The 17,047-nt window shown below is 33.2% G+C and overlaps 1 protein-coding gene across 3 annotated transcripts in view; it reads right to left on the reverse strand.

Annotated features, from left to right (window-relative positions):
* LOC118198622 (coronin-6-like) overlaps nt 1-17,047 on the reverse strand; it is a 159,342-nt gene that overhangs the window by 67,940 nt on the left and 74,355 nt on the right. For all 3 annotated transcript variants that reach the window (XM_085818516.1, XM_085818523.1, XM_035370353.2), the window contains exons 2-3: nt 4,208-4,405; nt 3,226-3,478 (exon numbers count right to left, since the gene is read on the reverse strand). In XM_085818516.1, coding sequence (XP_085674642.1) covers nt 3,226-3,478; nt 4,208-4,405 — 451 coding nt within the window. The remainder of the gene's footprint in view (nt 1-3,225; nt 3,479-4,207; nt 4,406-17,047) is intronic.

Below are 17,047 nucleotides of genomic sequence, written 5' to 3' on the forward strand. Positions count from 1 at the left end.
TTTTTCTCCAAACCTACACATTTTATTAAAAACAAAATGCCATCATGTGTAATGCTAGAGTAAGAAATAAAAATCTGCAATTATTTAGATACAAACACATGTATTTTTATTTATGCATCATAGAAAAACTGAATTAACCGTTTGACTGTTACGCGATGCAAAAGCACTGCGTTCATTTGTCTCGAAAACCGCGACGCAGCGGTTGCTCTGTGGGTGTGAACGCATGTAGTCTGACCTCACGCGTACTTTGTAACACGAGTGCATTCTAAAATAACGAACTGCGTCGCGGTTTTCAAGACAAATGAACGCAGCGATTTTGCGCCATGTAGCAGTCAAATGGTTAATAAAAGACTAGATTGTCATTATTTATCTTGAAGTTCTGTTTCCCCTTACTAATTTTTTTTCTGAAAACTTAAAAGTTTTCATAATTTGTTTTAGTTTAAATGAAAGCAAATTATTTAATGATTAATTAATCATGTTAGAATTATTTTTAATAAATGTTAGTCTGAAAATTTAATATTTAACTTTCAATATATCTGAATTATAAACCAATGAATGAATGAATAGTCTTGAATGTACCAGACTTTAGACTTTAGAGAGAAAATAAATATAAATTTGAATTCCTTTCTGTTGCTATTGTTTATTATTATTTATGTATGTTTTGGTGAATATTTAGTGGTCAAAATAAAAATTTATTAAAATTACTTTTTCATTTTATTAATAAAATTTTTCATTTTGAAAAAAAAGAAAAAAAAAAAAAAAAAAAAACACAACCTATTTTGAAGCTTATTTTTTCTCATCGTTGAATATTATCATATGGTTAATGGTATAAAAATACTCATGGAACAACGTGATCAAATTAAGCAATGCCCGCTGTACGGACAAAACTTTTTGCCATTTTCCCAGAGAAAATGGGAATCATCCATGGCATTGGTAATATATCTTTTTTTAACTCTTTATTTCAACAAAATTAAAATCCATTTCCATAATTAAGTTTTTAAAACACTGCCATTGTGTTTTACCTCTATAATCAAGCTGCAATAATTTTTAACTATCCACTCTGTATGACTTTTAAATTTACTCTTCCAACATTTATTAAATGAGATATCAAGTGGTTGTAAGACTTAAGTTAAAGAAATCAGAAATTACAGCCATATCTACCCAATCTTCTTTTAGATGAGTAGTCTCAAACTAGTGACTCTTGAAGCAATTCGGCCCACTAAGATACTTCAATTATGCATTTGTTGCAAATATTGGATTAATATCAAGATTTTAATTATTTTTAAGTCCAGAATTTTATTATTTTCATTTTCATTAAAAGTGAATTATCAGAAAATCTATATATGAAGATAATTAATTGAAGATATGAAATATATTTTACTCAAAGATTTATACTTTATTCACTTTTTGAACTTATAAAAAAAATAAATGAGCACAGTTACAAATTTTTCACTAAGAATAATCGTTTGGAAATACATTTATGTGTGAATGGCTTTTTTACACAGTTTAAAATTAATATGAAAGAACCCAATTGACTGACGCACATCTACAATCCACGATGAAAATAATTTCTAGTAATTTCCCGCCAAAGCTACAAATTTTAAATGTCAAACTTTAGTAAGAAATAAAGAAGTTCATCATTATTTACTTACAAATAAATATATGTATTGTTACGAAATGTACAGGTGCGGTAAGATGGCTTCTCCGCAAAGCAGTTTTAGGGTTGCCATAAAATGGCAAGGGAAGGCAGGGTTGCCCCATTTGGCGATAAAATTGGCAATATGCCATGGACGGATGGAGAACCTTCTGGAACGAATTCTTACTGGTTTAGCTCAGAATGTTCTTGAACACTAGCCAAAAGCTATATAAACCCTACTGGTCCGCAGTCATGGAGTGAGTGTGCCTCGTCTAGAGTTCGAGATAGTGTCTCGAGTTAGTCAGTCCTTGCGGAGTCGATCGAGTTGACAGCTGGCCAGCGAGCACCGAGTGGGTTGTCAAATGCATTGAAAGAGTCTCTTAGTGTATCGCAGTTAGTGCATCGTCAAGACAGCGTGTTATGCTCCGGGAACAACTGAACCAAAGAGTCGGGAGCTGTGCTCGTGTGTTGTCTAGTGTATCGCAAGTTGTAGCGTGGAGAGTCTCGAGAGTACGTGGAGTTCCGAGAACGACCAAGCAGATTGTACTCTGGTGCTTTGCAGTGAAGCTCCACCGTTATTGCCTGACAATGTGAAGGTTGTGTCGCTGAATGTGTTAGTGTGTTTATAACAGTTCGACAACTGTAAAAACATGTTTTGGAGCTGTCCTGACAATACTGACCAATAAAGTGTGTTTCGATACTTCATCAAGTAGTATTGTCATTATTCACTCCAAATCCTCACAAACCCCATACGAAACGTGAACGAAGAAAATAACGTAACAACTGGTGTCAGAAATAAAAAATTGTAACGGTATTTTATTTATGTGTTGAAGAAAAGTTTTATAAATTTGACATAGACTTAATTATTACTTATTTTCAAGTTTTGTCTAACTTGGTAAATTTATATTTAGTTTAAATTACAGTAAGTTATTTAATGATTAATTAAACATGTCAAAATTATTTAAAAGAAATGTAAGCCTAAGAATTTAATATTTAGCTGACAATATATTTGAATTAAACATCTACAAACGCCAAAAACATCTGCATGTACAAAACTTTAGAATTTAGACTGAAAATAAGTATAGATTTGAATTTTTTCCATTGTGATATTTTAATTATGTATATTTTGATAGATGTTTACCACAATTTAAAATTTACTTAACTTTCTCTCTCTCTCTCTCTCTCTCTTTTTTTTTTTTTTTTTTTATTATTCTGTTAAAAAAGTTTTCACTTTAATAAAAATTTGCGGCTCATCAGTTGTTTTTAAATTGTCAATTTGGCCTACATTCAGTTTCAGTTTGAGACCACTGACCTAATTATCCCCTAATTTTTCACAAAAGTTATCTGAAGAAAATAAAGATACGGGAACATGCAGTGGTAATAAATACATGCAAAAATATGGTACATAAAAGAAACTCTTTGCAGAAAAAAAAATGACAACTTAGAGGTACTATTTTTATCTTAATAATTAAATGTTAGATGCATCCAACACAAAATAAAATTTTAATATATGATGGCAAATATTTTCAAATATTTTTTAAAGAAGAACACACTAAATAAACTAAGCACATGAAAACAATTAAACTTACTGGCACTTAAAAGGACATTATTAGCAACAGGATTCCACAAAATTAAACCAACTCTTCTTTGATGACCAATGAGTTCTACGATTGGGTCCGTCAGAGGGCGAACTAAACCTCCATCCGGAATATGCCAAACTCGCACAATCCCATCCTCTGATCCGCTGGCAATAACATTGTCATTGAAGGGACACCAAGCAATATCAAGGACAGGCCCTCTGTGTCCAGTTACAAGAGGATAATTAGGTTCAATTCTTCCACACTGAAAAAAAACTTTGCTCTAAAGATTGATAATTTTATAACATATATCAAGTGACTGAACTAATGTATTTGATATCCAATCTATAACATAGACGTAAATTTTACAGGATGCTAATGTATATTCTATTGCTTAATTTGAAAGAAGAAATCAACAAATTTTAACGACGTTTGACGCAAAAATATATGCTAAAAATATATCAAAATAATTGACTGATAAATGAAAATTGGTTGATAAATGAAAAACCCAAATCAGATGCAAGTTAGCACATTAGATTAGGATTATTGGAGGTGTTACGGCAACAAGAATCAGCATAACATTCGAAAAGTTATAGGATGCTGCAAATTTATAAACACATGTTGATTCTTGTGCCATAACATCTCCAATAACCAATTAGATCATTAACAATTTCTTCCTTGCATACGCATAGATAAGTACCCGCAATAGTTTCTTGCCAGTACAGAAACACGGAAAATAAACTTTTTTGCCAAGGCCACTATAGAAGGACAGTAACCAATTACCACTGCTAAATGATATTCAACATTTTTTAAAATTTTATTTCCAACAACAAAGATTTTAACTTATTACAGGTAAAAAATTACGTCAATCGCAACAGTGAATTTCTGACCACTAATGGCACCAAAATCTAAAATTGTGGAGTGACAAAATAATATGCAAGTATAAAAAAAATTTTGAATATATTCAACAGAGAATTACTGGTTGGTAGCATACCTTAGAAAGTGGAAGAACCATAAAGGCACCTCCTCCAGCTGCTTCTATCACAATGGCTAAAAATTTTGGATTCACGGCACAGAAGCTGGAATCCCATGAGTTTGACGTAATCCGAATGTTGTCATAACATTGTTCACGCTTAAGCTGTTGCCCAAAAATATGCCTAAACTTGCTGCTACGAACTATCCGAAAAGACATCTGGAAAGATAAAAACAAACATTTCATTAAGGATGAAACAATGTATTAACTCAGAAAATATACAATGTATTAAGGTAGGCATTTCAAATTAAACAATAACTTGCAAAAATTTATTAAATGATAAATTAAACTGCAATTACAATATGTGCCAGTTAATGTTAACATTCAGATATAGTTACCGATTTGCAGAACTGTTTGCCTACAATGACATGGAAAATACATCATGGTATTATTGTATTATTCGCCTAATTGCCCCACAAAGCTAACAATCATTGGTGAGTAATATTTCGCAAACGTGCTAAAAATTATATAATACAGCAACGAATTAATAAAATTAAAAACACAATAAACATCCATAAGGAGATGGTAATTATTACATAAAGCAAGCATCCATAATGAAACATTCAAAATTTCATAAAACAGTGACCAATTAACTAAATTGAAAATGCAGCAAACATCCATAATAAAACACTTACCTTTGGCCAGTATTTAGTTAACATTTTGATTGAACTTGTAACTTCAGTTTTAAATAATGCAGTCCAGTACAAAAAATTGTGTACAATAATTCTCTATTTCAGTTCTAAATTTTCTTATTCAAATTCTAATCCAATTAAAATTAATTAAATTAAATTATTTATTCAAATTTTTGTTTTTATGAAATTTTTTTTTTCAAAACCATTTTTCCAGAAACATTTTTACATCTTTAGTAGTTTGCAACATCTATTTTCACAAACAGTAGCTGTTCATTTTTTTTTCTTTTACACGTTTTAATGATGACTAAAAGTTCGCAACATTTTTGCACACAAAACAAGTATTTTATTACATTTTACTTTTTTAAAAATTTACAACATAGGTTTTTACAATAGCTGTTACAGGTAGCAGCTTTACACTCTACTTTACATTGTATTAGAGCCCTCTATTTTTACAGCTAGCAGTAACAAACTACTCAACTGAACTACTTTAGCAAATGATAGTACGACTCAGAAATTCAATTATGTAGATCTAGGTAAGTTAAATTAAAACTTGCTATTTACTAGCCTATTTATTATTATTTTTATATTTTGATAGTTGTTATGGTTTATTTTAGGTTTACATGCATAATTCGTATCGGGAAAGTTTCCAGTAGGCAAGAGTTTCTAAATTACTTTGGTTTTCTACTCCTAATTGACTTTTAATTAATTTTAACTCTAATCATTTACTTGATTTTTTCTCAAAATTCCACTGTTTAAATTTCTTTTTTAGTAATTCACAATTCAGTCAAAAAATTTTAATCCGGACGTCCATAATCCGGAATGATCTATAATCCGGACCTCAAAGCTACAAACTTTCTGCCCATGCGTAAACGCATAGTGCATTAACGCTCACGCATATGAGTTTAGGCATGCGTGTAATACCTTTACGTATGCGCATAATACATTTATGCATGTGCGTTTAATGTATAACGGACAGTATAAGCTAAGCTAAAATTATCTAATTATCTATTTCAGTTATGTTGCAGATTGCATTGTTCCTTAATCTTCGAATTGAATCTGGCTTTATATTTTTTGCAGACTGTTAGAGCAATTTTATAAAAGTAAGCTTGAACTTTCGATTATGTCAAATAGAATTTCCGATTCTGGAGCTGCCAAAGGATCTACAAAGCGAAAGCATGTTTCGATGTCCATTAAACAAAAAGTGGAATTGCTGAATGGATAAAGGCATGAAGAAAGTGATAAAGAGGTGATTTGTTTCTCTAACCATTCCGAAATCTGTTTATCAATTTCACGTTGCTCTGCGAAGGGGGGGGGGTGTTCGTCGCAGCGAGCAATGAACTGGAAGTTGATCTGTCAGCACTATCCTCAGCTTCAGGGCAGATATTATTTAGCTTATAATTCCTTACTAAATGTGTTTCACCTCGATGTACTCCGATACGATTTAAATCAATTTCCTCGTCATTATAAACATCACGAATATGCATAAAATAGTTTTCTGGTTGCAATTTTCTAATTTCGACTATGCGTAATATATGCTTTACGCATGCGCGTGTTGAAAGAAATGTTTAATAAAGTAAACAAATAAATATTATTATTATTTTTTTTTTTTTTTGTAAATTTTGATACCCTTTAGATCAAAATTGCTCTTTATTTCATAAATTACGATTTCATATTTTTAATTTTATAATTTCTGCATGCCATCTTACCAGATTTAAACTGATGATCTATAATCCGGAAAAATTGATAATCTGGAATCACCGAAGTCCCGACGAGTCCGGATTAGAGACTTTTGACTGTATTTGGTTTTACTTTTGGATTTTACTTTTACTCTTGCCTATATGGATGACGAAACACGAATTGAGTAACTGAAGAGTTAGGTTTGGGGCCAGCTTCGTCTTGATAAGTCTGTCTCCTGGCTGCTCAACAATTATTCACTTATGCAATTTTTTTGGATAATAATACATTTTTTCATGGTTTAAGATACGTGCAATTAATTTACATATACTCTCAGAATTTAAATGATATTGTAAATTTGTTCGCAGCAATAATAATTATTTTTATTTTTTTGAAATTACAATTTCTTAATTAAATTTTATTTGCTTTATACGAATAGAGAATATTTGTTAAATAACTTTCTTTTCCTATGGTCTTTTGTCCGTGTGCACAGCGGCCTGTTTTAATTTTAAAATGTGTAGAGAATTGTAGAATTCTCAGTATTGTGGAGCAAACAGGCACTGCTCTCCATGTCTTTTTAAAAAAATCAAAGAATTGTCCAAGAAAATCATTATCACAATCACCTAAGAACAGTTCATAAACTACTTTGGAGTTGCTACATATCTGTAATAATATAACATCCGAGATAAATAAAAGTTAGCCAAATGCATCATTTTATTACTTTAACAACAATAATGAAAATGAATACAGACAATACTTACATTTTAAGAGTCAATGTATACAGTACAGCTATCTGCTTTAAAATCTCTCCAAACCAATCTTTTGCTTTCCTTCCAGACATTTTCACCAAATAAATTCCCCAAGATAACTCAGACAAATCAATTGTTTGTAAAGTACAACTTCATGGGATGTGCATTTCTACACTCTACTACAACTGCTATGTAAAATGGCATATTTCTGAAAAAAAATGTGACACTTTTTTTTCCCCTCATCATCAGGCACAACTCCACAACTGCATAACAGTTCGTTATAAAGCGGAAAAAAGTATTAATGACAACCAGAAACTACAAAAATAACCCTTAAATTCCAAAATCAAGAGTATACAGTATGTTGCCAGATAAAATATATTTCCGTAAAATTGTGCATTGCCTACTTTGGCAACACAGTGCTTTGCCTGGTGATTTTTGTCAAAGATAGTGACTAATGCGTAGTATCTACATCGCTCATTGTGTTCAACATATAAGTTAATATGATCAAACTATTAGAGAAAAAATTTTAAAGTCACCACATAAAAGAAAAATTCGACAAATAAGATCAAAACAGATTATAAAAATTGCCAAGTGAGGGATTAGAACATGGGCAGGTGTCCCTCAAGGGCCCAGTTCTCAGCCCCCTGCTATTCCTTTTGTATGTTAACAACAAACTCCTGGAAGAGGACACCAGAGTTGCCTGTTACGCAGATAATATAGTAATCTGGAACACAAGCAAAGACATAGAAAAGTCTGATAGATCATTAAACCAATCCCTTGGAGGCATTCTGGCTTGGTCAGGAGAGATAAAATTAAAGATAAACCCTCTCAAAACAAGCTACGCAATTTTCTCCACGGATCAGAAATGCAGAAAATCGTTTCAACCTACCATATTAATAGATGGCTTGCCAATTACTAAGGCAGATTACCTATAATATCTGGGCGTGACCTTAGATGCTGAACTATGCTGCACTATACATATGGAAAATTGCTCGAACAAAGCACTAAGAAATTTCGAATTCTGAAAAGCCTATGTGGCACAGCTGGGGGAACCACTCCGAAAACACTAAGACCTACTTACATTGTGTTGATAAGACCTAACCTTGAATATGTGGCACCTATTTAGGCACATGCTTCTGAGACTGCATTGAGGAAACTTTACATGATACAGGCAAAAGCAGCCAATACAGTACAAAGTCCGTAATCCTGACTTGTTGGGACTTTGGTGATTCCGGATTAGGGGTTTTGGTTTTTCCGGATTATAGATCATCAATTTAAATCTGGTAAGATGGCATGCAGAAATTATAAAATTAAAAATATGAAACCATAATTTATGAAATAAAGTGCAATTATGATCTAAAGGGTATCAAAATTTACAAAAAAACTTAATATTTATTTGTTTACTTTATTAAACATTTCTTTCAATGTACGTTATTTAAGTTGCTTCGTTTTTTGTGCTAATACTTTCTCTTTAATTCTATAATTTTGTTTGATGGACATCGAAACCTGCTTTCGCTTTGTAGATCCTTTGGCAGCTCCAGAATTGGAAACTCTTTTTGACATAATCGAAAGTAGTTCAAGCTTAATTTTTATAAAATCGCTCTAACAGTCTGCAAAAAATAATAAACTGGATCCAATTAGAAGATTAACGAACAGTGCTATCTGCAACATTAACTGAAATGCCTTAGAAACAGTAAAGATAATTTTAGCCTAGCTTATACCGTCCGTTACACATTAAACGCGCAAGCGTAAAGCATACAAAAAAAAAAAAAAAAAAAAATTGTGCCTTTGCGGTCCGGATTATAGATCATTCCGGATAATAGACGTCCAGATTATGCACTTCGTACTGTATCACCTACCAGTAACATTAAGGCAGAACAGGAGTGCTGACTTTCGACCCTTTTACAAATAAGGAAATATCTCATACTTAAGTTTACAAACACGGCCAGGAGCCGAGACATACGGCACATCTCCAGAAAGACTTTTGGAAAATGGAACAACAGGTCAAGACTTAAGAGGTCATCTACTCTGAAATATGACAATGAGATCAGAGAAAATAATGCTCTCAAATATAATACCCACACTGTCCTTCAAGAGATTAACCTGCCCTCTTACTCACCATTAACACCAAAATAAATCTCAATCTGGTGGAACATAGTACAAAAAAGGAAACTGAAGCTGTTATAAAGGCAACAGGTAAGAGTCCTTTAAGGGAGCTGATTTTGTAAAAATTTACACAGATGGTTCATCAGATGAGACTATCCAACAGGGTGGAGCTGGTATTCACATCACTCTACGAAATGAGGCAACTATACTCTAAAGAAATGGAGCAGGCAACATCACTTCAACTTCACATGTGAATTAAGAGCAATCCAGGAGGCCCTCAGAATTTACATTGACTTCAATGATAACGATAAAACCAGAGGACTCGTAATTTACTGCGACTCTAAAGCTGCCACATGGACAATACTGCAAGGACATTCAAGACTCACCCAGGATGTACACACCAACACCTAGAAATAATCTACCAGATGGCAAAGACATGCATTATGTAATGGATACATGCACATGTTGAAATCGATGGAAACGAGACAGCCGATGAACTGGCAAAAAAGGCAAAAAGGCAAGAAATCTCAATAACTCAATCCCCATCACTCTTGAAGATGCCAATGCCACTGCCAGATATGGACTCGAAGAGAAATCTATTAAGAAAGACCATTAGATATGCGAGATTGATGCAAACAGAGAAATTACAAAGACCACCATTATTAGACTGAGAACCTGCCAATTTAGAGGAGTGGAAATTAATGAAGATGGTACCAAATCATATGGAACTTGTAGAAACTGCCCTGAAACGGAGCTTTCTTCAGAACACAACTTCACCTGTCCGCATACTTGCAGCTCTGCAAAGCTTGGAGAATTTCCTTTCTGAGAGCGGTACAGTGAAAAAATTGTGGAACTGGTAAAAGCTATGTTTTCCACGCATGGATCCATTTGATTTCTCAAAAGACATGACACTAACCAACCAAGTGAGGAATTACAAAGAACTTGGCTTCAATTTCCGATTTATCGATTTTGTGAGTGATTACACACAAGTCTTTCTTTTTTAGCAGCAAATAAACTTCTGGCAAATTTTTCATTTCCCTGGGGGAAAAAAAAATTGTCTAAAAACATCTAAGACAATACTGCTTTTTTTTTTTTTAATTTAAAATTTTACACTGGCATGTTCTCTTTCAATGAGAGATGGCTCCTGAAAATTATGATTAGGTCTACAGCATCAGTCAAAGTTGTTTATGAAACTTTGTATTTACAAACAGTTCATAAACAACTTTTTTCATTTTCCTAATTAAATTGCTATGAAATTTGCTATTTTGAAGGGTATGTTCTCTCGTCGTTTAATGTTACCAAAAGAGATGTGGGCAAATGCGATAACATTACGTGGCACCTATAATTTTTATATTAAAATCATCTCCAAATGCAACTTACTTTCAGAACCTTATGATCCTAGATTCCTAATGATTGCACATCACAAAAACAAGTCATACCAACAACCAAAATAAGCCATCTCAACTTACAGGTCAAATTAAAATACAGCTATAAATTTATATCAGTTATCTTGAGAATCTGACCAATAAAAAAGTGTATAATTGTGAGATGTGAGGAAGAAAATTTGATACCTTTACATTTTTATGACCCTCGATTTTTAAACAATGCCAAAAACAGATAAAGAGTCCCAATGACAATCTAATTGTAAACTATTTACAGATGGCAAAATAAAGCGCATGTGCCATTCTTGCAAAAGTAACTGTTTTTTGACTGCATACAAAAAAAATAGCTTTAGATTGTTTTTGAATTAATTTTAAGATATTGTTATGAATCTTTCGCTACCTTGATCAAGAAGGATACGAACAACTTTAGTTTCGTTTTCGTTGCAAGCTAAACCAGTACATGTTTGTAATAAACTACTTTTTGAAACAGAAATATTACACTGAGAAACCAAAGTGTTAGTATTAACATTTGACACTAAAGGTTCCTTTTTTGAACTCGTGGCAACTGATTCATTTTCAGATAAATTACATGAATTTGACTTTTCCTCTTTACTTTTCAAACAGATACATTCATGATGATTTCTGCCATTACATCTACTACATACATTTTTATCTCTGCAAAAACGACTCAAATGAAATTTCTTAAAGACATTTAAACCATCGATTATGCGCCTTCAGAATATTTATTTTCTCAGTAACCCCTTTACAGCATTTAAAAAAATCGTGATGTTTCTCACAGAAGATGCATACTCGCTGTACTGTAATGTTAAATGCACTAGCCGTGGGTGTATTTCTGTTGTGTCTTTTATTTACAGCTTTCTGATTATAGTAATTAGTAAACGTTTTAGTTTCACCGCAAGCCAATAAAGTACTTTTGCAACATTCGACCTCCTTCTTTAAGAATAAAATGAATTTAGAAATGTCAACGTCGCCTTCACCACTAGGGCTCTGAAGATTCACTATATAAGTAAGTAATGGGCCTAGAATTGATCATGGCTTCAATCTCAACGAACACTGTTTCCAGTTCATTGAGAGAGAGAGAGCGATGAACAGCCAACAATTTTTCTAAACTTGTTTTGATCATTCTGATCATTCTTTCCCAAAATCCTCCCCACCATGCTCCCCTTTCAATTATATATTTCCAATGAATGTTGTGAGAAGAGAAGAAATACTTTACAGAAGGCTCAGAAATGCAAATCCACAGTTTTTTTTTTTAGTTCAGTGTCTGCACGTATGAATGATTTTGCGTTGTCACTGTATATAATTGAACACAGTCCTCGCCACGCTGTAAATCTTCTAAAGGCTAATAAGAATGCTTCCGTACTCATCGAAGGTACCAGTTCTAAATGAATAGCATGCATTACTGCACAAGTGAATACTAAAAGGTAATGTTTATTGTTGCTCTTTTTAGTGAAAATAATCCAATCCAGTTACAGCGAATGGTGGCGACTGAAGAATTCGATCTGGAGTAAGTTGAGCTACGTCTTGAACTCCAGGGCGAACACTGTATCTTTTGCAAATCACGCATCTGCTCAACAAGGATTTAATTCGCTGCCTGCCTTTGACAACACAAAATGTTTTGCGCAGGTGCGTCAGAGTTGAGTCCACTCTGGAATGAAATACCATTTCATGTGCCTTGAAAATTAACATATCGACGAAAGTATCCATGGATGCTTGGCAGATTCTAGACAGTCTGCAAATTGCATTCTGCCTTTTAACCATAGAAGTCCGTCTTCGTCGAGCTCAGGCTTCAGCGAGTAAATATTGGAATCTTTGTCAACCGACTTTCCTTGAGATAAACCAAGGATTTCCTTTTCAAAATATTGAAATTGCATGTTTTTAATCCAATATTTTTCTGCATTCATTTTTTCAGAAGCGGTTAATGGCCCACAGTCTTTCGTATCTAGGATTTGAATTGTTGATGAACCTATACATCCACGCTGTTATTCGGTATACCTTGTTTAAGTTACTAAACTGATTTAAATCGAGCAATGAATTAGAACTTTGCTCAGTGTCTTTGTTGTTAATTGCAGCTTGTAGAACATTATGAGTCTTTCTCTTTTCTAAGGATATCTCTTCCTCCTTTTCTTCCATGCTCGGTCTTTTATGCCACAAATTTTCAGGCTGGATAAGCCAACTTGGTCCGTTTTACCACAACGCACTGGAGATGATGGTCTTAGCTCATTCCCCTCGAGACAATAGATTTGCAGGATTTTCTTTGTTACTGCAATGGTACCACTGGTTAGCGTTGCAAATTTCCTGGATTTCTGCTACACGGTTGCCAACGAATGGCTTCCAGACATTTGGTGATTTCTTTATCCAATGTAGCGTTATTTGGGAGTCACTCCAAAAGATAATATTGTTGCTTCACATAGGCAAGACGTGTTTTAAATATTTACCTAAGCGAGCAGCTACAACAGCTCCCAATAGCTCACATCTGGGGAGGGTTAAAGATTTGAGGGGAGCTATTCTACTTTTTGCCATTTTGAAACTGGTTTTAATTTCCTTATTTTCATCCGTGTATCTAAAATATGCCACTGCTCCAAAAGCTCTAGGTATCGCATAAAAAAATATATGAACGCTCAGCTGCGTGTAATTAATTGTATGAAAGAATTTTCTAGGGAGTTCAGGAGTTTTTAAACATTTCATTTCTGCACACCAGTTCATCCACCTTTTCTTGATATCTGTGGGAAGTGCAGCATCCCACTCTAAACCCAGAAGACAAATGTCTTGTAAAATGATCTTAACCCGAACTATAAATGGTTGCAAATATCCGATAGGGTCAAATATTTTGGCGACAATTTTCAATATCAGTTCTTTTGTGTCGCCTTCACCATTTCCAAATGACTCCTGAACTGCTTTCATGTTTAATTTTATTACAAGGTTTGCTATCTCTTCCTCCAACTAGAATAACTAAGGAGGATTTATCAGGATCGAGCAAATCTATTGTGAAAAAATTCAAACATCAGCAGAATATATAAAATAATTTTTGGAAATGCTGGCGAAAGGGTTATTTATTAAATTTAAGATCTGCTAAGATGTGCCAGCAAAATTCAAAGGCAACTGAATTCAAACCAAATGACATAGTGTTAATCTCTGAAGAACGCTACCCAAGAAATATGTGGTCTCTAGATAGAATTATAGAGGCTTTCCCTGGAAGGGACGGCAAAGTTCGCTCATGTTCAATCAAAACTGGCAATGGACTAATAAGAAGGCCAGTTCAACTGATTTACAATTTAGAGCTGAATGACTGAGTCTAAAATTTAAAAATTTACAGTATGATATTCATATGATTGAAACTTTATTTTTGTTTTTTATTATTGTGTTCTTTTAATTGTTATGTGCTAATAGTATATTTATTCCTCTATTCTTTATATCAATAGTTTATTCAAGAAAGCTTTGTATGGAAAACTTGTTTAGAAGATCACATGTAAAAATATGGTAATTACTTTATTGCAATGTGATTGGTGTAAATCCAAATTATGGAAATTGTAAGAATTGTTATAAACTCTATGTTAAGAGTTTAGGTGGGGAGTGTTGGGCAACGCCTACAGAGGGCGCTGTACCCCACCTGGCTCTTCAGTGTAGAATTGCTTAACTAATGAGTAAGAATGCTTGTAAGGGAGTCGCCGGCCCTAATAATTAACGGCACAATTAATATTACACTTTATTTCAGCAATCATGTAAATAAATTTATTTGTTGTGTTCAAAACTGAGCCTTTCATTGCCTATTACGTACAAACTGAACCACCAGATAGTTACAAGTTTTGGATTAGTAAAAACGCCACAAACATTGAGTTAAATGGCAAGGTAGTGCCAAGCAAGCCACGGATTTGACAATTAATTCTCATCACCACAAAAAGTTGCCAAACTTGGTGACCATTTGGCAACATTTTGGTCCAATTTCTGTATAAATGCAACTGGTCTTTCCCTATGTAACTGTATATGTACATGCCTTCTAACAGTTTAGAGAAATTGCAAGAACTATAAATTCTTAAACGGATGGGCAGAAAATTATAAAACCAAAGAAAGCATTAGTTCCCGGTTACGTTAGAGTTTAGTTTAGAATATTGAGAGGTTATATAGTTTTGTGTTTAACATTCTTAGTAGTTTGAAGTGGTAACCACTGTTTCTGAAGTGGTAACTACTGTGCCTCCTCATACTGAGAGCTGTATCAGTACTTTCATGAAATGTTCCAGAACTGTAAAGTAGGAAAAAATTGTTTGGAAAAATAAATTTTATCAAGCTATCATCTCTCTCTCTCTCTCTCTATATATATATATAAAGAATGTCTGTTTGTGTGTTTGTTCACGATTAACTCAGTCACTACTACAGCTATCATCAAACTTTCTACAATTCTTTTCTGGGTTCTGGAAAAGGTCAATGTCCACTAAAAAAAAAAAAAAAAAAAAAAAAAACCCTCTGAAACTGCTAATTTTTGCTCTCATTCTTCCAAGTGGCAACAGTCCCACACGCTGGAGATAAAAATCTGCTTTATTTTGAGAAGTGTTGGCATTGCTCGCTTTCAAATTGTAGAGTTTGTTAACAAAAAATTTCTAAGTTTTACAAAATATAAAATAAAAATAGCATTTCCAAATATTAAATACATTACTCCCAATTCCAAAAATTCGTGGGAAATCGAAACCATTTCGACTGTTCCCATCTTTGTATGACTTTAACCAGCCGAGATATTAATTAAAAACTCTGAAAACATTAATTTTCACTGTCATTTCTCTGAGTGGCAACAGTCTCGCGTGTTTGATATAAAAATGCTTTATTTCAAAAAGTGTTGCTACTGCTCACTTTCAAATCATAGAGTTTGATAATGAAAAATTTGTAAGTTTTATAAAATCTCTCTATATATAAAGAGGAATGTCTATTTGTAGTTGTTTGTTCGTATTATTGATTTCTGATCAATTATGATAAATTTTTTTGCCATATTTAATTGACTAAAATTAAACCTAGGTGAAACATTGGATCGGACTTTACGACCATTTGATTAGAAAGACTAAAATCATAGAAAACTGTGTGCCATTGTTGATGATATAATTAAAGAGAATTGTTTTTTTTTTTTTTTTTTTTTTTTTTTTCTTCTATCGAAATGTTTTACGTGGGTTGCACATCACATCAGACAGAAAAATGTACGACTGTGAATCGTATTTTTTACATCGTTATTAGAGAAGAATTACAGCGGTATCATTCTCTCTGTTAAGATACATTATTCTCAATCTAACTTAACTGACATCGGGCACTTCCACTAGTTAACAATATGTATTATTGCAGTACTTAACATATTATCCAATCACCCATAAAAGTTGGCAGAGGTTCCTCCAAAGTTATGCCAATCGTTCCTAAGGATTTCTTCCTATTCTGGAGAAATTGTCTGTCACTTTTCATTTAATAAACAATCATTATTCGATTTGCTTCAATTTTCGCTTCATAAAAAGCCTTTTGTAGATTTCTACCATTTTGTTAGTCTCTCTGATTTAACCAAAAGCTTTGTTTAGAAAGTCATGAACACAAACTTCCCGCAGGTGATTGTTCTAACCACTTTTTTTTTTTTCTGTCAGCCATATTCAGCTGACCATATTGTTCCCAATAATACACATTCTTTTAATTTTTTATTTAATTTTTTTAATGGCACAGTGACTTTTAACTTTGAAAACAATCCATTGCTTGCTGTTCTGTGGGAAACAGATTCTTAATTTTAATCACTTTGTTTTCAAAATGCAAGGAAAAAATAGATCATAACAGTTAATTTAAATCCTTTTTCATAAAAACAAAAGGTGGTTTATCTAGAACCAATTAGGATTACATCTAATGAATGCAGATGTTATGAGTATGTTGTTACTACAGTCAAAAGTCGTTTATTCGGCCACCCATAATCCGGAATGATCTATAATCCGGACCTCAAAGCTAAAAACTTTCTGCGCATGCGCACAGGCGTTTTACGCGTGCGCGTAAGACCTTGACAACTCCACATATGCGTGTGCGCAAGTGCAGAATACGTTTTCGCCTGCGTGTTTAATGTATAACGGACGGTGTAAGCTAAAATTATCTAATTATCTATTTGTTCCTTAATCTTCAAATTGGATCCCACTTATTATTTTTTGCAGACTGTAAGAGCAATTTTATAAAAGTAAACTTGAACTTTCGATTATGTCAAATAGAATTTCCGATGCTGGAACTTCCAAAGGA

Source organism: Stegodyphus dumicola, chromosome 1 (assembly GCF_044657685.1).
Source record: "Stegodyphus dumicola isolate Sdum_Otavi_A_Nest chromosome 1, ASM4465768v1".
Classification (NCBI taxonomy): Eukaryota; Metazoa; Arthropoda; class Arachnida; order Araneae; family Eresidae; genus Stegodyphus; species Stegodyphus dumicola.